This window comes from Alexandromys fortis, unplaced genomic scaffold (genome assembly GCF_014885135.2).
Source record: "Alexandromys fortis isolate MF-2015 unplaced genomic scaffold, M_Fortis_MF-2015_v1.1 scaffold_157, whole genome shotgun sequence".
NCBI classification, from domain to species: Eukaryota; Metazoa; Chordata; class Mammalia; order Rodentia; family Cricetidae; genus Alexandromys; species Alexandromys fortis.
This window is the reverse complement of record NW_026068041.1, coordinates 2692296-2714283: the sequence shown is the minus strand read 5'-3', so window position 1 is coordinate 2714283 and position 21988 is coordinate 2692296. Positions and strand designations below refer to the sequence as shown.

Below are 21988 nucleotides of genomic sequence, written 5' to 3'. Positions count from 1 at the left end.
AGAAGAGAAGTCGGTAACCTCTGGGGTCCATGAGGGCTGCAGTGTTCCTGAGACCAGGTATGGGGTCGCTCACTGGTCTTCCTCACAGCTATCTATGAGTCTAGGCTGGAAGGAAGAGAAAAGCAAACTGTTGGGATGGACTGGGGACAACTGTAATGGAGGCTGGGGTCTCACGACTCTGTCTGAGAGAGCAGAGCAACTAAGGTCAAAGAGGGACTGGACGTTGTCCCTGCCCTGCTGCTAAGGACCCAGTCCTGGGCCTCCCTCACTCTTCCATCATTCTAGCCAGAGCACAGGCCCCCGTCCTGCTAGGTCCAGGGAAAAACGGACATCTGGGAACTGTCCGTGTAAAGGGATTAAATCTGCTCGGGAGAAATGTGTTGGAATCTGGGTCGGGAGCTGTGCATAGCAAGGACGGCAGATAACATCAGCTGAAGAAATATTGTCTGTGGATCTGGGCTACTGTGCTAGAGCTCATGACACTGAGACAGGAGAATGAAGCCCCGAGTCTGCACACTAGCTCTGTCCTGCTGTGTAAGGACAACTTCTTCTGGGGCATCATGAAGGTCCTGCCAGAAACAAGAGCTGTGCCCGGTGGACCAAGTTTTTCAGATTCACCAACCCATGACATGGAGTTAGTACTAGCTATAAATGTCAGCTCTTCATTTGTTTCTACCCAGCTTTTTTATTTAACCCAATTTATCCTATTTCTGTTTAGCTGCCTTTTTGCTCAGGCCTTTTACCTTTCTTTCATTCTGTATGTCTTACTTTCTTGCTTCCTCCACGTCTAGCTGGTTGGTCCCTCCCTGGCTGGCTGGAGCCAGGTGTCTCCCTCACTTCCTCCTTCTTTTTTTCTGCCTCAAGCCGAGATTTCTCCTTCCTCTTATTCCCTCTGCCTGCCAGCCCCACCTATTCCTTCTTTTCCTAGCTATTGGATGTTCAGCTTTTTATTGGACCAATAGGCACCTTAGGCAGGCAACGTAGAAGAGAAACACATCTTTACATAATTGAACAAATTCCATCCTCTGAACCTCCCCAACCTCCTAAGTAGGTTATGCATTACATAAGCATTTATCTCGGTAAGTCATGTCGGCACGGTTAGCTTATTATAATCTCAAACGTTCCAAGGCCCCTCTTGATGGTGAAAAAGAATGAGTATTACTTTTTGCCAAGTATGGCTTTACCTCTTTCTCTTTGTCCACAGACAGGGTTTCCACGGATACTCTGGACACAACTAACCCTCACTTCCTGCAGCACACATCTAGACTCTCCTTCAAGCTTCCCCTGCCAAGGCCTGGTCCTGACAGGTTCTCTCTGCCAGGTGGTGCAGCCACAGATCTCACATGAGTCTTCACTTTCACCGAGAATAACCACCACAGGCTGACTGGACGACAGGAGCGTCCTTAGCCTCTGGACATGAGACATTGACTCCACAGACACCTGCTGCTTCTGTCATGTGGGGAGGGAGGAGGGAGGCCAGGCTGTGACAAGAACTTGCTGCCAGGACACCCACAGCTTCCTTTTTTCCCTTACCCACAGCTGCCCTGGCCATTCCCAGGATAATCCATGTGCAGCTGGTCTTGATGTACCTCAGTAGTAGAGTGGCGGTGAGAACCACAGATGCCTGGCCACCCTGTGTGGAAGCCATACTCCTCCAGGCTGCCCTTCCTTCTGGACTTCGTGTTTTCCCGACATTAGTTTCCAGACTTGGGAACAATAACACAGTGACCAAGTGACCCAGTTGTGACTAGCCAGACATAAGGAAGGCTGATAGTACAGGCTCTTGCTACAGACACTAATGTGACAAGATGGCTGCTGTCCCTACCTCGTGTGCCCTGTTTTATAGACTACAGGACTCCAGAGGCTGTCGGGAAGAAAGACTGGCATTTGGGGTGATCTTATACTTGGGTGAAATGTCTACACTCTGAGTTTCCTGTGTCACTCTGTACTGGTGGCCAAGCCCAGTGGTAAAGCCCTTGTCCAGTGCATAGGTCCAGGGCTGACACCTAGTACCACAAAAGAAACAAAAGGAAAAGAGAAAGGAAAGGTCAGCTGTCCTTCATGCTTCCCTTGAGCCCTCCCACACACTTAACCAGCTACACAGAGAACCCCTTAGCATTGGCATTCTATGGATGTGAGCCAAGAGGAAGTGTGGGTGGCTCCAGCCCTTCCCTCTTCATAGCCAGCTGAAGCCCAGGCTGGGAGCCTCCCTTCCCTAGCTGTGCACAAGCTCTTCAGAGGAACAAATAGAGGCTCTCAGCAAGTCTTGATTCCCAGTGTCTTTGGGAAATCTTCCTAGGGAAAGGAGACAGAGGCTCAGGACAGCATAAACCTAAGAATTTTTGTCAGCTGTCAGGGTAACATTCAAGCCGATGTACACTGGACAGAGGGTCTCCTGCTACCTCAGCCCTTCCCTTCACTCCATTCCCTCTGTCAGGCACCCCAACCCCCAAGCAGCCTCCAGAACTCCAGGCCTGTGCTGAGTCTTCTTCACAGCAAATGTCACCCAGCAAACGTGGTGCCAGGACCAACCAGGACCGCCTCATTCCATGTGCCCAGACTGCTGTTCTCTGGACTCTGGAGACATTCATTGGACATTGAGTCACCAGCTGCTGAGGAATCAGCCCCATTCCAGGAAACAGTGCCGATTAAAAAAACAAGAATCTTAAAAAGAAAATAAGAATCTTCAAGCTTCCAGGACTTTATTCTGTTACAGACACATAGGTAATCAATCTCCTCTCCCCCGACCTGTGGTCTGGCCTTTGACCTTGGGATGCCAAGGCTCATAGTTCTAAATATGTGTTTGTGCAGCTTCTCCCTCCATGCCCCACACTGTGCCCTGTCCACCCAAACATAGGACAGCCTGTCTTCCTTCTCCACCCCTCACAGGCTGTGCAGAGGCTGGGGAGGCCCAGAGGGAGGCAGGCCTGTCTCCCACCTGCTCAGCCTGCTTCACTGAATCCTCAACAAGACTCAGATTCCCACAGAGCCTCGCACAGATGCATGCTCAGAGATACAGTGAGAGGCACAGCTCCTGGGCGCCTTGAATATTGGTGAATCAATATTGGTCCCATTTGGTCTTGGCAGCAATAACCACTCTGGGCAAATCTCAGGGTACCAAGGACTCAAGAACTGCAGTCTGTACAGTGGGGACCCTCAAGAGCCACCTTCTCCTGGGAGACTGCTCGCCAGGTCTTAGGCAGACTTCAGCAGAGCCCTGGGGCCTTGGTAATCTCATCTGAGGGTTTCCACATTTTGTTATGCTTATGACGGAGGGAGAGAGGAACAACCAGAGCCCAGCACGGCTGCATGTCTACTTGGTGTCCTGGACTGATGTCTGATTTGATCATCTTTCTCTTCAAGAGCTGCTGCAAGGATGATCAGGTAGGGGAGCTTAAGAGATCCCCAACTTGCTGGAAAATCTTCCCATGGTTGAGCAGGAAGGGAACACAGCTGTCCTTCCCATGTGCATATCAGGACCTCAATAAGCAGCTGCCTGCTGGTCCAACCCAGCCACCGAAAGTGAAAGTCCCACCTTCCCCAGCAAGGTCAGACCCACACAACAGAATGGCCGCTTGTGGGGAAGCACCCACAATCCCAACATCCTTGTTTACCCAGGGAAAGGAAAAAACTAGCTGCACATCCCAAGTCCCTCTCAGTCCATGACACTTTGCTTGGGAGTTCTCTGTGGACTTCAGGAAGACCTGTCACCAGAGACCTTAATGCAATGGGAAGCAGCCCCGCTATGGCTTTGGTAGGCAGAGAGTGAACACCAGCACCACCTAGTGGAGCTCAAAGGGGTCAGCAGTCAAGGCACAGGGCACAGCCTGGAAAGGATAGAGCTCAGACAAGGTGGATACTGCACTGGCTGCCTCAGAACCTCCCTGCTGACCTCCCTTTCTCCAGGTTCCATGCAGGGAGCAGGTATTGTCCAACAGAGCATATGGCATGGAACATCTGGAGTCACACAGGCATCAACACAGACAAACCTGCCAGGGCTGCAAAGCACAGGGAAGGAAACTGGATCCCATGCTGACGTCCCTGGGTGACTGTGTGGGACTGGAAGGGTCCCGACACTCAGCCTGGCTTCCACACTCATCCTCCGGACAACACTATTGTCTTTGCTCACATAGAGCATCTGGCTTGAATAATATTGAACTTAATGACAAATTAGAGCTAAGTGTAAGACGATAGAATTGAACCCATGAACAGAGGGAGGTGACCCCACATGCTGCCTCTTTGAATTGCTCTGCTCTGGGCATTGACAGTGTAGATCCTTAAGAGGTATCCTGCACCTGAGTGTGTGACTAGGCAGGGAGTCTCCCCGTGGTTATGACGATCCTGGCATCTGCTCTCAAGTGAGGGTTGCCTCTGGCCATCAGAAGGCATACACATTCCAAAGCCCTTCAGATTTATGATGATAGTTTTGGTTGCTTTAAGAACATTAAGGGTAAGGTCTAAGGTCCCTGAAGCCTCATATGTTGTATCTATGCCGACTCCAACTAGGTGTCTGGCTTCAGCGTCAACAGACTATCTGCTGTTTCTTCCACAGTCCCAGGGATAGCACAAATACAGTAGCAGCTGCTTCCAGCCCAACCTAGTTGCAGAGAGCAGCAGACTGCCCCTGCTGTGAAGGGCATCAGAGCTAGACCCAGGATGCCAGGACTCCTGAGGCAGTGCTGGGGGAGTCGGCCACCACATTGGAGAGGGCACCGCCCCTGTGACCTGGTCAAGATGGTCAGCCAGGGCTGGGAACTTGTGGATATGCACTTAGGAAAAGTTTCCCAAGTCCTCTTCCTGTCCTGCCATTCTTTCTGAATGCTGTCACTGTCACCCACAGCCGCTTGTGCTGTGTGCTCCTTCAGAGCATCACCTAGGGCAACTCCTTCCTCCTCAGACAACAGAGGTTAAGTTCATGAGAAAGAGGAAGACAGTGTGTTTAGCTCTAACATGGGCCCTTTTAAATCACACTAAATATTGTTGAAAAGAACTTGCCTAGGTCCATAATTTTCCATGAGTATCGGTACAACAGAGATGCCCATGGTCCTTAGTCCACAGGGAACAATGTGTTGAGCCAAGAATCCTTGGTGACTGGCACTTGATAAGATGCCTTCATTCAGTGTCATCACTGTAAGTCATGGGCTCTGGCCTCCATCTTTGGAGGCCAGTCCCTGTGCCCGCCAGAACCTTGACCCCTCCCCTGGAGGAGGGGCAAGGCAGCCCACCAAAACCTTGACTCCTCCCCCAGTCTATTTAAACTGCTCCCCGGAAAGTCCCTTGGTGGCCTTTTCTCCCCACTCCCCATGGTCGCATTTGTGGCTTCCAGGTTCCCCTCGGGTCCACCCAAGAGAACAGGAATCCCATTAAGTGTGGGAATACTTTTTAATTCGGCTCGTTGTCATTTGGCTCGATTGGGACTTTTGCGTCAGCAGAGAGCTCATGTTAGAAAAATTCCTAACAATCACTACCAAAATATTTGTCCACTGGTGACTCTGAGGGTGAGCACAGGGGTGTGGGATCAGAGTAAATACTCCACGCTCAGAGTGATAGTGAGTTTATCACTCACTATCACTAGTGTGGAATATTAGTTTAAGATGTGTTACATTTGTTTATGCTGTGGAACACTTGTTTAATGGTGCACAGATGTGTTGCATTCTTTTATGCTGCACTTGTTTAACTCTGTGAAGCTGTGTTACTTTGCCTGTCTAAAACACCTGATTGGTTTAATAAAGATTCAAACAGCCAATAGCAAGGCAGGAGAAAGGATAGGCGGAGCTGGCAGGCAGAGAGAATAAATAGGAGGAGAAAGATATGCAGAAATAGAGAAAGGTAAAGCCCAAAGGCAAAAGGTAGGTAGGATAATTTAGGTTAAGAAAAGCTGGCAAGAAACAAGGAAAGCTAAGGACAGACATTCATAAGAAAGGATAAACCTCCTTGTGATTTATTTGGGAACTGGTGGCAGGTCCCCCAAAAGAGTAAAGAGAAAAAAAACTACATTAGTGGGTTGTGAGGGATTCACCTTTGCCGAGAACCTCCCTCTCCCTCGTCTACTGGGAAGTCATCTGCAGCCCATGAAGTATCCACTCTGCCTGCAGGAATGCCTGTGCTTGCCTGGGGTGCTTAGCCATGAGACCACACAGGTTGAGCATCCAGCATTTGAAAACCCTAAATCTGGAAGACTATCAAATGTGAAGGTATCTCAGCATTGATACTGCAGAGGTTAAGTTTCAAGCTGCCCTCACAGCAGGGGTTATAGGCCATGTACCATCTAAACCAGTTGTGTACAACGGTGCCATCTGCCTGTATAAGGTCTCAATACACCTTAGTGAGTTCCTAGGCTACACTTTGATCTCATTTGAAATTGTCATTATATGTCTGCAAAGAAGAGGTGTGGTAGAAACTTGGGTCATTTTTGACCCCCAGAGGCCCTGGAGAGGAAAGACATTGACCTTCCGGAGGGAAGAAGACCACAAGGTCTCCTTGTAAAGATGCCTGTGAGGACATGTACCCATGACTGGGAAGAACACCCAGTTTATCCCTTCTCCACAATTCAATGAAAAGCAATATTCCTCCTTTTGAGAGCAAGCATTCTGATACCACAACAGTCAGAGCTGTGTCCCCTTTACTTGTGATTTCAAGCCCGACTGAAGCCTCATCTCTATGGTGTTCTTTCTAGGCTCTATTTCTATCTCACCCAGACCAGCATTACTGCTGGCACTATCAGCTCCTGCCCAGGAGTCATCAGCAGGGTGGTGCCTGGAAGGCATCGTGCCTGGTGGGTAGTTTTATCATGAGGGGCCACAATCCAGAAAATGCTCTTGCAATTTCAGGCACTGGGTCTCTGAGGCCCAGACCTTGTGTCTGTCTGTGTCTCGGCTGTGCAGCTGGTGACTGAATGCACACAGCTAAGGACAGCTGGGACCCATCCAAACTTGGCTACAGGAAGATCCCTAGGTGAGTTGGGGATCATCTCTTCCACATGTTTGTCCTCTCAAGGGCTCTGGAGGAGGAGGGTTATGGCCCCATTTTATGGAAGAGCTCAGCAAGGCTAGACACAGACAATGGTGCAGGTCACAGACTCAGTAGCATGCATGACTGGACTTGCAGTCAGAATGGGGTCTGTCTGTTTCTCCCTCCTCCACCACCCTCAGCCCAGGATAGGGTGTGGGATCCCTCAGATGGGATCACCACACTGCCTTGACCCTGACCCTGCTTGCAGGTCTGCCTGAGACATGATCAGGGGCCCTAGAAAGAAGGCAGCTATTGTCTGTGCTCAGTCATTTTTGAAGAGCTACAAAACAGAAAACAAATGGAAGTTGGGATTGGGCCCAACCTAATGTGTGGCATGGACACCCAAAGCTGGTCTTGGGGTACTGCTTCTGCACCAATGGGAATAAGGATTTATTAAGGGATAGAGGATGACTAAGGGGTGCTGGCTCATGTGGTCTTTGTTGGCTATGCTATGTCAGGCCCTGTGGAGAAACTGAGGCATAGCAAAGAGTGACCTGTCTAGGGTACATTAATGGAGGCTGAACAGGTAGGTGAGAGGCTACACTCCTTGTTGTCAGCTGCCCTCTGCTAGCCTGTGGGGACAGAGGAGGAAGCCAAGGCTGTCCTGAGTGTGCAGGTGTGGAAGAGATCCAGGAAAGGGACTGAGAGTGGGCTCAGTGCAGAATCCCCAGGACCATCCCACCCTGGTAGACGGAGCTAGGATTGGCTGCCCCGCTGAGCCCCATCAGGCTGCTCTCCACCTGTGGGTGCTGGGAGGCTGTGCAGCGGCACAGGAGACACTGGTCCCTCAGATGACAAAAGTGTGGAGAGAAGGTGGAGGACCAGTGTGGACATGCCACAGGTGAGAAGGCAGGGAAGGTTCTCCAGAGGGAGGTGCAGACTGGCCCTGCCATGTAGGTGAAGTGAAGAAGGTCACAAATGGCACAGGCTTTATAGGTCATTGGAAGAATAGTGTGTGCTTTCCGTCAGGAAGTCTTAGAGTAGCCAGGGTTTGGAGTTACAAGTCCCACCTTCCCTGCAGCTGTCACTGCGTGTGCCCTCACTCTCCCTGCAGCTGTCACTGCACCTGCCCTCACTCTCCCTGCAGCTGTCACTGCACCTGCCCTCACTCTCCCTGCAGCTGTCACTGCGTGTGCCCTCACTCTCCCTGCAGCTGTCACTGCACCTGCCCTCACTCTCCTCGCAGCTGTCACTGCACCTGCCCTCACTCTCCCTGCAGCTGTCACTGCACCTGCCCTCACTCTCCCTGCAGCTGTCACTGCACCTGCCCTCACTCTCCCTGCAGCTGTCACTGCACCTGCCCTCACTCTCCCTGCAGCTGTCACTGCACCTGCCCTCACTCTCCCTGCAGCTGTCACTGCACCTGCCCTCACTCTCCCTGCAGCTGTCACTGCACCTGCCCTCACTCTCCCTGCAGCTGTCACTGCACCTGCCCTCACTCTCCCTGCAGCTGTCACTGCACCTGCCCTCACTCTCCCTGCAGCTGTCACTGCACCTGCCCTCACTCTCCCTGCAGCTGTCACTGCACCTGCCCTCACTCTCCCTGCAGCTGTCACTGCACCTGCCCTCACTCTCCCTGCAGCTGTCACTGCACCTGCCCTCACTCTCCCTGCAGCTGTCACTGCGTGTGCCCTCACTCTCCCTGCAGCTGTCACTGCACCTGCCCTCACTCTCCCTGCAGCTGTCACTGCACCTGCCCTCACTCTCCTCGCAGCTGTCACTGCACCTGCCCTCACTCTCCCTGCAGCTGTCACTGCACATGCCCCCACCACCTCCGGCTGTCACTGCACCTGCCCTCATTCTCCCTGCAGCTGTCACTGCACGCGCCCTCGCTCTCTGCAGCTGGGAGCTGATCACTGCCCCTCTGCTGCCTGACATGCAATCTGAGCGCACTCACTCACTTTCCCCATCTCTGAAGGGAATGTGAGCACTACAGAACTTGAAGTTCTGCACATGAACTAGTTAGCTCGTCCACTTGTGGCATTAGGTATTGCACTCAGGGCCTCATTCACACTGAGGGGGGCTTTCCAACACAGAACTGCACCCCTAGACTTGGGGCCGTTTGTTCTTTGTACTATGGTCTCTATGAGAAGCCTCAGCTGGACTCAAACTGTCAGCATCCACCTTCCCTCAGCCTCTCCAGTGCTGAGGTTACCTCGCGCACAGTCAGATCTGCTGGTTCAGGCTACTGTGCACTAGTAGTCTAAGGAGAATGCCCACCCTCGTGCACTGCCCGTGTGAATGTGGGTTAGCACACATTATTTATCAACAATGAGCCTTAAGTTATGAAAAAGTTAAATGTTGACCCTGTGATCCAATCATTTTGTTTCTACAAGCATCTAACAGGAAATAACCCCCAGTGAAGAGGGTTTTTCAAGAGAATATTCACTCACTGCTGTTCACAAGACGATTAAGAAACTAAGGCTGAACATTTAGGGAGGGAGCAGAGGGCTGGACGTGCCAGAGCAGGGACAGAGACAGGGTCTAACAGGACTCCAGCCCTGGTAGGATACAGATTCCTGCAGTACAAGGAAGGTGAGAACTTTAGGAGAACACTGTGGCACCCGTGAATTTAACCCCTGTCACAGGGCACAGGCCCTGATGTGGGTGAGAAGCCCCTCACAGTCACACAGGGAGGGGGGAGATGCTGCTGTGTGCCTTAGAGAGTGGAGAGTCATATCTAAAAGTTGGGGTGCCATCAGGACAGTTTGGAGTCAAGTCTCTGCCCTAGCATTACTGTGAAATTTGGGAGGGGGTCCTCAAACTTTTATGGTCTTAATGGGACTCCCAGGAGTCCTCATCTCATGGAGGATTTGGTTCCCTGATGAGGTGTGTATGAGGAGCCCTCTGCGTCACAAGACATACAGTACGTATTTGCTAATATCGTCACTTCCCATGTGTTCCCACCTCATAGTTGACAGAACACCTCTTCCCATGTTTCCTCTATATAGATCACATATTGTTTTTCTTCATGGCTATGTCCCTAGCCGGTGACATTCTCCATGGACAATTCAAGGCATGAGAGCTCTGATGTGGCGAGGGTGAGGGGAGAGGGTAGACCAGATGACTGACATCTGTAAGCAGCAGTGCAGGGCCCACTGGAGGAGAAACTCTGGCTGCCAGTTGTTTGGTCCTTTTCCCCCACTCTGGTGGAACCACTGGGCCTCTGTCCCCTCCCACCTGACTTCCCTCACTGTCCCTGTGGCATCTTACAGTTGTTTTTCTCCTCCCTCCAGCCTGGACACGTGAAGAGCTGTGAGGAAAACCTATCTGAAGTCTGATGGCTGGTGCTGAGGACCCAGACGCCCTCACAGCTCTGTCAGGTAGCTAAGTTCCACTTCTCTGACTGTCTCCAGATCACAAAGGTTCCAAAATAGGAGGAAATGCCGCATCTTTTACTTGTCCAAATCAGGTGCCTTTGGTCTTAGTGGTCCACCTATGTGTGGTGATTGTGTGTATAAGTGTGCGGCCTGTTCTTACTAAAAGATACTCCAGAGGCTCGTGGATTTGAGCACTTGGTCTCCAGTTGGTGTTGCCATTTGGGGAGGATATGGAACTCACAGGCCATGGAGCCTTAGTGGAGAAAGTTCATCCCTGTGTGTGGACCTCTAGAGTTTATAGCTCAGCTGACTGCAGTATGCAAGCTTTAATCCCAGTACTTAGGGAGTCTGAGGTAGGTGGATCTCTGTGAGTTGATGCCAGACTGCTCTACACAGTGAGCTTCAGGCTGGCTAATGCTACATAGTGAGACCCTGTCTCAAAAATAAAATAAAATGTAACTAAATAAAATAGAGTTAGTAACCTTGCCCCTTCCAGTACATTCTATGATTCTTAGGTGCAGTAGAGATGTGATCTCTCCATTTCCAGCACCTGCTTCTGTCCCTTCACTGCCTATCTGGACATCTCTCCCTGTGGAGCTGGAGGCCAAATGGATCTTCGTTAATGCGCTCCTGCGGTGGTGTTTATGATGACTGCAGAGAAGCCATTATCCAGCAGGTTTCACCAGAGAGTGGGTTCTTATGTGAAGAACCTGACTCTGTGTGTGCGCATGTGCATGTGTGGAGAGAGAGAAAGAGACAGAGAGGAGGGTGAGAGAGAGACTCTGTTTGTGTGTGTGTGTGTGTGTGTGTGTGTGTGTGTGTGTGTGTGTGGAAAGAGAGTGTGTGTGTGTGTATGAAGTGTATATAGTAAATATTTTCTGTGTATGTATAGAAAGCGAGTGGGGAGAGAGAAATATGCATACATGCAAGGAATGAGAGAGACTTCTAACCATGGACTAGATGAATTGGATACTGTAAGCAGAGCCCCTGGGTCAGTGTGGCAGGATCCTGGGAGGCAGTCCTGCTGAGAGCGGTGCAGACTGGCTCATGCAGTTTCAGAGGAATGCAAGGACTTTATTGACAACTGGACTAGAGGTCGTGATTTCTGTCCATATTATGAGAACTTACAGAAGACTAAATTAAAAAGCAATGGACTAATTATTTGGTGGGGGAAAGCTCAATAGAGCAGAATACGGAGTCTCTAGAATGACTATTAATAGTGACTCTGTACAGGTCTACAATGGAAGAGCAACTGGGACAGTAGGGAATGATAATGTTTGACGCTTTGCACTGGAGATCAAAGGACACTAGGAATCTCAATGTCACAGAATGGCTGTGAGAGGTCAGGGACATACACAGGAGGCTCCTGCTCTGCAGTGGAGGAGTGGGAGGGTGGGGTGGTGACAGGACCCCAACCACCTGGACTCCAGCTTCTGAAGGGAGAAAACCAAAGCGTTCTTGCTCCTGGAAAGACATTGTTTCGATGAAAAAAAAAAAGCTGCAATGTGGTGTGGTTTATTGTGACAAGGGTCCATCCCAAGCTAACAGTCAAACGTGGTGTGCTGTCTATGGATACTGCCTGTGGAGTCCTGAAATATGCAGGAGTTAAGTGGTCACGGATGCTCTCCATGGTGTCAGAGCGCCCTAAGTCAGGAAACAACCTGAGCCCTTCCCATCTTCCGTAGACACTGATGTTAATTCCATATTGTTTAAAATTCTACTATTGACACAACGTGCAAATGGAGAACCCACTAGTGGCTTGAAAGTCACATTTGAAGGCGCTGGTGCCACAGTGTTTGCCCTGTCAGAGGCTCGTGGTAGATGTAACAAGGGACTTCAACGAAAGGTCTGTGATTCTCCTCAGCCATAGAAGCCCATGTTCACGATGAACATATGGCAATGTGGTCCAGATAAGCACCCTCATCCTGATGTGCAGAGGGAGCAGGGTCACTACATTTGCACATGGTGTCTCTTCTGTATGCGTGGAGAAGGGTCCGAGTAAGAAATAGATGGAGGGGGAGGTGGACACAGAGAGACACGTGTGTCCACATGATAGATAATAAAATGACAGACAGATGATAAGAAAGTGGACCTCTGGTGTCTCACTGTCATAAGGACACCAGTCCCACTGTCTCCATATTCATGGCATCATTTTGTCTTCATTACTTTACTTCCTTAAAGGTTCAGTCTCCAAAAACAGTTGCTAAGCCAAGGGCTTTTACATGTGGCTTTGAGAGACATAATTGAACCACCAAGCCTGGAGACCCCATTAGGACCCATGGACAAATGCTTGGGACATGGCATCTGGCCACTTCCTGCTTCTTGCCATTTAACCTCTTCCATGCTGTCTTCTAACCTCAATCTTTTTCTTGGTAAATAGAGGCAGGACGCATTGTGAAAGAAGTCACTGATTTTCTCACGAAAGCACTCAGCAGAGAGGATCTGGAGCACCTGATAAATGAGGATGGAGCCTGGAAGGCGTTTGTGGAGGCTGCAGAGTTGTCAAGGTTACCTGCATGGTGCACCCAGCACTGCCCACCAGACCATGAGGATGAGGGTTTTCCTGGGCAGGCACACGCACTCTAGGCAGTCCCGGGGGTGGGGTTGTGGACATTCCTTCTCAACAATCCAGGAGGGATGTTTCCACTATTTTATCCCTGGTGGACATCTCCTCAGGTTGACTGAAGATGTTGCTCAAGGTGCCGGGACCGATTCTGCCATCTACTAGTCCTGTGACCTTGCCAAGTTAGTTAGCACTTCCTGAGGGTCACCACCATGAGACTGCAGTGTGAGAAAATAAGATCACGTGTGTGCAGCTCTCAGCATGTGACCAGTACACAGTGGGTGCCCCTGAAATTATCACTGAGAGCTACTGTAGACATGGGAAGAGGCCAGGGCCAGGAGTCTCCTGTAGGACTGAGGAATCAAGAACTTATTGGGAGACAAGTGAGAAAAGTCTAGACATGGTTAGCCGTGTCCCCAGGTTCTGTCCGGTCACTTTCCTCCCATCTGAGGAGCTTTAACAACAGCAGGGTCCTCTGTGAACTGAGGAGGTCGAGAACCCACAGTGCAGCTGCACAGAGCTGGGTTGACCCTGACTGTTCCTACTGAGATCTGGAGCCCAGCTATGTTCAGGAGGAATAAAAGTGCAGGCTGATAGGACATGATGACAGCCTGGGATGAGCAGCAGGTCAGGGACGGAAAACCAAGTGCCAGCTCCCTTCCCAGAGACCAGAGAGAGCAGGACCAGGGTCTCAGCCAGGGTTCAGGAGAGACTGTGAGTGACCCTAGAACAGAGGTGTAGGTAAAAGGCAAGGACAGCAGGGCTGGAAGGATGGAGGAAATGGAGGCACAGAGAAGAGGATGGTCAGGGTAAGAGAAGGGACATTTGTCCCCTGCTCTGGCTTCATCTTCATGGATGTGCAGGCCTGTGCCCTGGTGTGCCCTCTCCACACACTGTCTTTGCTTAAGAGTTCCCAGGTGTTCTTTGCGACTTGCTTCTGTTCTACATGGTGCTCCCTGAAAATGATGAAGGACATGTGGCTAGAGAAATTCAGTGTGATTGGAGGATAATGATTCCTGTAACTTAGAATCTAAGGGGACCCCTATGTCACCATAGCAGAGGAGAGACTTCCCTTATCGCCTTGTCCAAATTCATGGGCTATCTGGCCTACTGCTTACTGCTCTCCAGGCTCCTTGCATCTTTGCCCATGGCGTTGCTGTGTTCAAATGTGGTGTCTGGTAGCCTGGTGATCTCTGTCTGCAGGACCCTGAACTAGACCTGCCAGGTGGTGGGTCAGGACTGAGTGAGGGGTGGGAGTCAGTGTGGAATCAGGGTTAGTGGCAGCCGATCTGTCTCAGTCACCTGGAGCTTGCACTGATCTTGTGAGCTCCAACAAATGGAGGGAAAGGGCTTTGGGCGTCTGCATAGAGCAGACCACAGACAAATGATCTGGAAGGTCTCTTGTGGCTCTGAGGGTTTGTTTGGGGTTTAATTTTAAATTCTCAGAAATAGTTAAATGACAAAGTCTGAGAAAAGAGTACCAGTGAGTCTTCTATTTTGTTGTTGTTTTGTTTTGTTTTTCGAGACAGGGTTTCTCTGTAGCTTTGGAGCCTGTCCTGGAACTAGCTCTTGTAGACCAGGCTGGTCTCGAACTCAGAGACCTGCCTCTCTCTGCCTCCCAAATGCTGGGATTAAAGGCGTGTTTCACCACAGCCCAGCGAGCCTTCTTTTTATATTTGACACCAGCTGTTGGTGAAGGACTGCTTTAAAGCAACCAGGATTGAGAACTTTTAAGAACAATCATAGAACTCACATATAAGATAGTTGCCACATAGTAACAGTTGACCAGGAAGCACAGAGGGTTAAAAATGAGCCAATGGAAACATCCACCAGATGGAAATGAGAGAGATTCAGGATGGAAGTTTCTTCTCCTTAGGACATATTGCTGTCCTGCATTGAGTGTGTGACAAATCACATGACTACTGCACACCAGGAAATCACATGACCACTGCACACCAGGAAATCACATGACCACGGCACACCAGGAAATCACATGACCTCTGCACAACATGAAATCACATGACCACTGCACACCAGAAAGCCCACCCTAGGAAAGACTCTTTATCCTGAAGCAGGTCCAAGAAGCCAGGAGGACACTGCTCAGGACTGTTGCCCTAAAGGACAGAAGTGGAGCCACTCTGTACACACAGGGAGCTGGGGACTTACAAACACATGTCAGGAGGGCAGGACGGCAGATCCCTTACAGAGACACCAACAACAGATCAATTCAGTGACACAGGCCTCATGGGAATCTTCCTAAAGTCAGTGCTTTGGCCTCCAGGTCCACTGCAGGTCAGAAATGGCACCAAAGTTCCCACCACACCTCCTATCTTTCAGGTTGAGCATTTTTATAGAAAATTCTTGGGAACAGATCCTGCATTTCCCCACTTTGAGTTATTTGCAGATATTTAGTGAAGTTTCTTACAGATGGGACCCGAATCTATCCAAATGCTGACACTGTACAGGAGATGGGGGGGGGGGTGCAAAGCTCCTAAAGCAATTGTGCTGTCCCTGCATACTGTCCCATGAGGACAGATGTGGAGCTTTGGACTGCTCAGGTTTGGAATCTTTCAGATTGATGAATCCACTCTTGGCACACACTGTTTATGCATGGTCCGTTGCAGAGCTCCCCAGGCAAGCACAGCCATTCCTGCAGGCTGGGTTCTGCACGGGCTGAAGATGACTTCCCAGCTGCTGGTAGCAGAAAGGAGACTCTTGGGAAATGTGGATCCTTCACAGCACACACAGTTCTCTGAGCTAATCCCATGTCCCTGTGCTCATCTGCAGGGCTCCCGCAGATAGTGATGACACTGACGTTGAGTGGAGGCATTTCATCAAGCATCTTTCACTATGGTGTCTTCCCAACAGCTGAGGACAGAGAAGAGACTCTTGGGAAACACACAGTTGTCTGAGTTAAAGAGTAGTATTTGCTCTAATCCCACATCCCTGTGCTCAATCTACAGGGTTCCCACAGTTAGTGATGACATTGACCGTGAGTGGAGGGGGGCATCTTATCAGGGTCTTTCAGTACAATGTCTTGACTCTACTTTACACACAGACCCCTATGGTCATGTATGAGGTACCAAATGTTCATGGCAGACCACAAAATTGGGTATCTGTAAAATTATTGCCCGTTGGGTTTGTAGTATGAAAGTGAAGTTTGTACAGGTTTTTAGCTTTCAAAAACTAACTGTTTTCTTCATGCACTTGACCTCTTCCGTCACAGTGAGCAGGAAGCTGCGCTGCATGGTGTTCTGGAGAAGCATTTAGCCCAGGAGCCCACAGATGAAAATGATGAAACAGAAAAGAGGCAGCAGAAGGAGAATTTTCTGAAAGAATTTCCCGAGTTGAAAAGGAAACTTGAAGAACACATCAGGAAGCTCCGAGCTCTGGCTGACCATCTTGACCAGGTGCACAAGGGCTGCACCATCTCCAATGTGGTGTCTGGGTCCACCAGCATCGCCTCTGCACTCCTTTGTTTAGGCGTGGGATCCATTACAGGAGGGGCCAGTCTGCTGCTTTCAGCAGCCTCCTTGGGGCTGGCAGCCGGCATAACTAGTCTCACCACCACCATTGTGGAAGAGTCAAGCCGCTTGTCAGATGAAAGTGAAGCCAGTCGCCTGGTTGGAGCCAGCATGAACATACTGAACAAGATTATGAAGATCGTGCCTATGATCACAGTCAAACTTGGTAATACAAGCTTGACTTTAGTCAGGACCTGGAAAGCCTTCAAGGAGCAGATTGATGCCATCCGGACAGCCAAAGCCAGCTCTCACTTAAGAGCAAGGACTGCAGGACGCACCCCTGACCAAGCCTCAAGGCACGTGGGGAAGACATTACCCAGCCCTGCTCTCCCAGTGACCAGAGGAGCCAGGATTAGAACAGTAGGCTTTACCAGTATCATCCTTGCATTGGATGTGTATCGCCTGGTGACTGACTCCATGGATTTGTACAATGGAACGCCAACACAGTCAGCTACAGCAATGCGGGACCTGGCTAACAAGCTGGAGGAGAAGCTGCAGAACTTTGAGCAGATCCACAAGGCTCTTCAGTCCGACCTGCCTCAGTGAACCCTCACACCGCAGTTAGCTTGAGGCATGCCGTTACAAGGGAAATAGCATGAGATCAAGTCTCTGGAACTGAGTATTGAGACGTTTGTGTTTCTGTGGCCCAGCACAGCAAGGTCAATACTGATGGCTGGCGATTCACATAGAAGACAGGAACTGGAGTCTAAAAGAAGGGACCAGAGTGGCCTAAAGAATGGGGAATGATACTGAGACATGGTGGGTGTGAACAGAGAGGGCTGTGTAGGAACAAGCAAGGGGAAGGCAGGAAACCTGAGGAGGGAGAGAGTCAGAGTGAGCGTTCTGGATATAGAGAGGCCACAGCAGCTGACCACATCCCCTTTCCCAGGGGAAGTGTCCCTAAGACCTCTGGGCTATTCCCCCCAGCATCAGCAGGATCAACTCACCCTTGTGTCCTCCAGGCAGTGACCTCTGCATAGTGATAGTGATGGTGATGGGGATGAAGATGATGTTGAGGATGGTGGTGGTGACAGCAGAAAAGATGGAGTTCTTGAGAAGTAGTCAGCCCTCCAGGGGGGACAGGGTCACCAGAGAGACCAATGGCATCAAAGTGAATGTCTGTGTGTGTGATGTGTCAGTGGTCGGTTTTGGGGGTTGAGAGCCAAGGCAGATTTACATAAGAGGTCAGATAACTTGTGATTGGAGACAATACGTCTATGACAGGAGACTCAGCCTGTGACCCTCAGCTTCCTCTCATACTGGAGGGAGGTGTGATGGCCAAGATAGTGTCTCAGATTAACTGGCTCTTGTCCTCTTATATTTATAGACTTGTGTTCAATAAATATTAACTTCCTGGTCTAGATAAATTGAGTATATAGAGCAGTCGATTGCGACAGAAGAAGGTGGCATGGGAGCAAAGAAAAGGGCAGGGTCAAGATAGCATAGTGTGATCGTCGGTGGAGAGCTATGCACAGTGCCAAGTAGAGGGAAGATGGAAGCCTGGTGGGCTGCCACAGGGCTCGGGGCAGGGGGGAGTTACGTATGGTATGCAGGATACAGGTGACATTCATCAGAGTCAGAATGTGACTACTCTGGTCTCAGCTAACACCAAGGACGCTAGGTGTGTCTCTAACACTGACAGCCCTGCAGTCCCCATGCAAAACCCACATGCCACTGTAATGACAGGCCATGTAGGGGCCGTAGGTTAGAGTTTCTCATGGCCACTCTTAATGCTTAGACTCAGATGGCTGTAGTCAGGCCAAGCTGGATCCAACACATTGAGCCTGTCTAATGTTGGTCCACTGGTTCCTCTAGGCATTGGTCTCCTGACTTCCATTTGCCTTTGGGCAACAATCCCTTGGCTCTGAAGTGTTGTGACTCAACTCAGGGACACTGGAATAAGAAACATATTCTCAGAACCCTTGACAGGCTGAGGATTTCTCGTCTACTGATGGTATGGACTGGTTCAGAATGACTGTCAGCAGAACATGCAATTTCCTTCCCTATGCTTTACAGTTCTTGCAGGTTTTGTCTTGCATGGTCCCTCAGATGTCCAGATGGTCTGAGCCATGCCCTTTATCTAGGGTGTTGGCTATGATGGAGTGACCAAGGAACCTTTGGTAGCCATGGCTACCTCTGAAAGGCCTAGAGACCTCTCACAGTTGCCTTGGTTTATTTGTTCCTTTTACATGACACCGGCAACATACACCTGTACAGTCCTTGTTTATCAGCCAAGGATCCCAGGGACACTGCTACAGGAAGGTTTACCTGCCTGCTGGGGCGTGGCCTCATAGACTATTTATCCGGATGCCAAATTGCATCCGGCCCCTTCTCTCCTCCCCTCTGGTTCCCATTTTGATCGTTCAGGTTGTTTTGGATCTCATCTCCATCCACCATTCAAGTAGAGAATCCTGATTTGTAAGTTTTCCCCCTAAATAAATAACTGTCTGTCGCTCAGTTCTGAGTCAGTGTGAGATTTCTTTTAAGCACCTGGTATCTCTGTCTTCAAGACACTCCTGTTAGAGTCAGGTGAATCAGTCAGGTGTTCTCAAGGAGGAAGAAGGCTCGCTTTGACTCCATGGTATTAGTGAAAGAGTTGGGAGAAGCCACTGTAGGAGCTGGGCTTTGGTGAGCTGGATGGAGGAGTGTCCACAGCAATGGTTCTCAGACTTCCTGATGCTGGCTCCTCTTAATACTCTTCCCTCATGTTGTGGCGACTCTAACCATAAAATTATTTTTGTTGTCACCTCATAACTGTTATTTTGCCACTGTTATTTATGAATCATAATGTAAATATCTAGAATTTCCAATGCTCTTAGGTGACCCCTGTGAAAGGGTTATTTGACACCCTCTCCCCGCCCAAAAGAGGTCACAACCCACAGGTTGAGAACCACTGGTCTACAGCATCTGCTGCAGAAAGAGAGGGATAGGTCTATGTACAGGTGTCTCCGTAAATCCCATCTCTACAGAGAGACAGCAGAGAGGGGGCATCTTGAAAATGTCAGTCTCTCTTGGAGGACAAAAGAGAATCTCTTAATCTGTTCGGAACCGAGCACATAACACACAGTGAGGACCAAAGGGTGCTGGAAAATTGTGATCCGCAAAGTCAAAATGCTGGAACTTTATCAAGTTCCATTCACCATGATGTCCATGCCAATGGGTGCAGCCACTGTGGGCATTTCCCTTCTAATGGACATGGTCAGCCTTGTAAAAACTCAAAGCATTTGCAGAGCTGCAGGAGCAGGCTCAGGACCTGTAGCAGAAGTTGCAGGAGCTCATCCAGGCCCATGAGTCTTTGACTCAAGAACCTCTTCTTCTCCACAGCAGTCCAGGGGTCAGGGAAGATGTGCTGGACAGAGGTACGGACAGATGAGAGCCACCAACTGCGTCACTTCACGGCGATGGAACGATGGCAGTAGTCCCTGCTGGGGGAAGAGGCCCTATGGAGAGGTGGAAGCCAGAGCACATAGAGCCCCAGTGGCATCAGGAGTTAGACCCCATCCAGCAGTCAGCATGGGGTCCTGACCCTGGCAGCTTCTACTTGCCAACAAGCACTTGCTGGCTGCAGCTGAAGACAACCTGTTTCCTAGAAAAACCATGAAGGCAAATGACAGGAAACGAATAGGCAGCTGGGGACTGCCCCGCCAAAAGCCCCCTCTCCTTTGCAAAGTCCATTTTTAAAACCCCAAACCAAAAATCAAACAGCAGCCAAACAGACCTTTGGGACCTCTCCTGTTGGGCGGGAGCCTTGATCATCCAGCTGCCAGATTCTAGCAGGACTCTTAAGACACACACAGCACTCTTGCATTGCTGTCTGTGCAACCCGTTCGTCACACTCTAAAACAGATCATGAGCCAGCTTCTGGGGCTGGACACTCTGATGATGGCTCTTATACGTCTCTTTTATTTATTCTTTGGTAATTTCATACATATAGACTATTATATTGATCATATCCATCCCCAACCTCCCACACTCTCCCCAGACACCCACAACGTATGCCCCTTCTACCTTTGTTTCAGTTCTTACCCCCACTGAGTCCAACTGGTGCCCCTTGCTGCTGGCACCTTGACTGATCCAGCTGGCTTGACCAAGTGTGGGTGGCCATGGCTGCAATGAGCTTGCGAGAGCCACAACCCTGCCACACCCAGAAGAGAGCACTTCATGGCTTTCCTCCCCATCCTGCGGCTCTTAAGTTCTTTCCACCCCTCTTCCATGATGTTCCCTGAGCCTTGGCAGGTGTCAGGAGGTGGGAAGGGATACGGACATCTCAACTGGAGCTCAGCACACGACAGTCACTTATTCTTGGCACTTAAGCAGTCAAGAACCTGCATTGCGGCCGGGCGATGGTGGCGCACGCCTTTAATCCCAGCACTCGGGAGGCAGAGGCAGGCGGATCTCTGTGAGTTTGAGACCAGCCTGGTCTACAGAGCTAGTTCCAGGACAGGCTCCAAAGCCACAGAGAAACCCTGTCTCGAAAAACCAAAAAAAAGAAAAAGAAAAAGAAAAAAAAGAACCTGCATTGCTTGCTGCACACTGCAGAGAGAAGCTTCTCTGGCCAAGGGTGAGGCAAGCACTGATCCATGGGTATAGAAAGAAATACTCAGAAGACTGCTTGACAACATGTCCAGTCTCAGCAAGTCAAATGTAGTAGGTCCCCCCTTGTGCCTATGACCTCCTGGCTTTTTAGAAGGCTTACAGGACTGGGCATGAGTTTCCACCTATGAAACAGGCTTTCCTCAAATCCATTGCAAAAGCAGCTGGTTTCTCCCTTAACCTTTAGCCATCACTGCACCAATGGGCACACCTAGCCTGGGATCACTACTAAGAGTATGAGGTTTGCTTCTGGATAAGACCACTGAGGGGTTCTTTCCCAGAAGCCTGCATAGCACCTCCTAACACTATGAAAACTAAGCAGTGTTGAGAAACTGAGATCAAGGACTTCTGTGGAGTCTGTGTGGCCTCCATCTTACCTGAGAGTCCTCCCACAGGGGAGAAGAGTGTTCCAGATGACACACTTCTACAAGCCCCCATCCCCACAGACAAATGAATCCAGCGAGACTCTAGTCTCTCTCCAGTCTCGCCACCACCCCCTCCTGTGTTGGGTCAGTCATTCACTCTTTAAAGCATGAAAGGCTTGTTTCTACTCATGGTTTAGCAATTCCAATCCACAGTTAGCTGGCTCCATTGCTTTTCAGTCTTTGATAGAAACTTCATGGCACAGGGGCATGACAGAGGGAAAGTGATCACCATAGGGCAGTCAGGAAGCATAGGGGACCAACATGAAAGAGCCAGAACCAAGATAACCCTTCAGGAGCATGCCCCAGCTCTAAGAGCATCCCCCAGCTCTCGGTGCATGTCCCAGCTCTAAGTACATGTTCCAGTTCTAAGTGCATGTCCCAGCTCTAAGTGCATGTCTTAGTTCTCAGTGCATGCCCCAGCTCTCAGTGCATGCCCCAGCTATAAGTGCATGCCCCAGCTCTCAGTGCATGCCTCAGCTCTCAGTGCATGCCCCAGCTCTCAGTGCATGCCCCAGCTCTCAGTGCATGCCTCAGCTCTCAGTGCATGCCCCA

At 50.2% G+C, this 21988-nt stretch overlaps 1 protein-coding gene across 1 annotated transcript; it reads left to right on the top strand.

The window, feature by feature from the left end:
- The first annotated feature begins 10953 nt into the window (after positions 1–10953).
- Positions 10954–16964, top strand: LOC126515754 (apolipoprotein L3-like). Its single transcript, XM_050165645.1, has 3 exons — positions 10954–11020; positions 12712–12838; positions 16121–16964. The coding sequence occupies exons 1-3, from the start codon at positions 10954–10956 to the stop codon at positions 16962–16964; spliced, it is 1038 nt and encodes a 345-aa protein (XP_050021602.1).
- The last annotated feature ends 5024 nt before the right edge of the window (positions 16965–21988 follow it).

Excerpts from the sequence above, each read along its gene's own strand:
- LOC126515754 (XM_050165645.1), top strand. The coding sequence starts at position 10,954 with ATGCGCTCCTGCGGTGGTGTTTATGATGACTGCAGAGAAGCCATTATC. Across the intron at positions 11,021-12,711 it reads CCAGCAGGTTTCACCAGAGA|AGGCAGGACGCATTGTGAAA; the intron begins GTGGGTTCTTAT and ends CTTGGTAAATAG. Across the intron at positions 12,839-16,120 it reads GAGGCTGCAGAGTTGTCAAG|TGAGCAGGAAGCTGCGCTGC; the intron begins GTTACCTGCATG and ends CTTCCGTCACAG.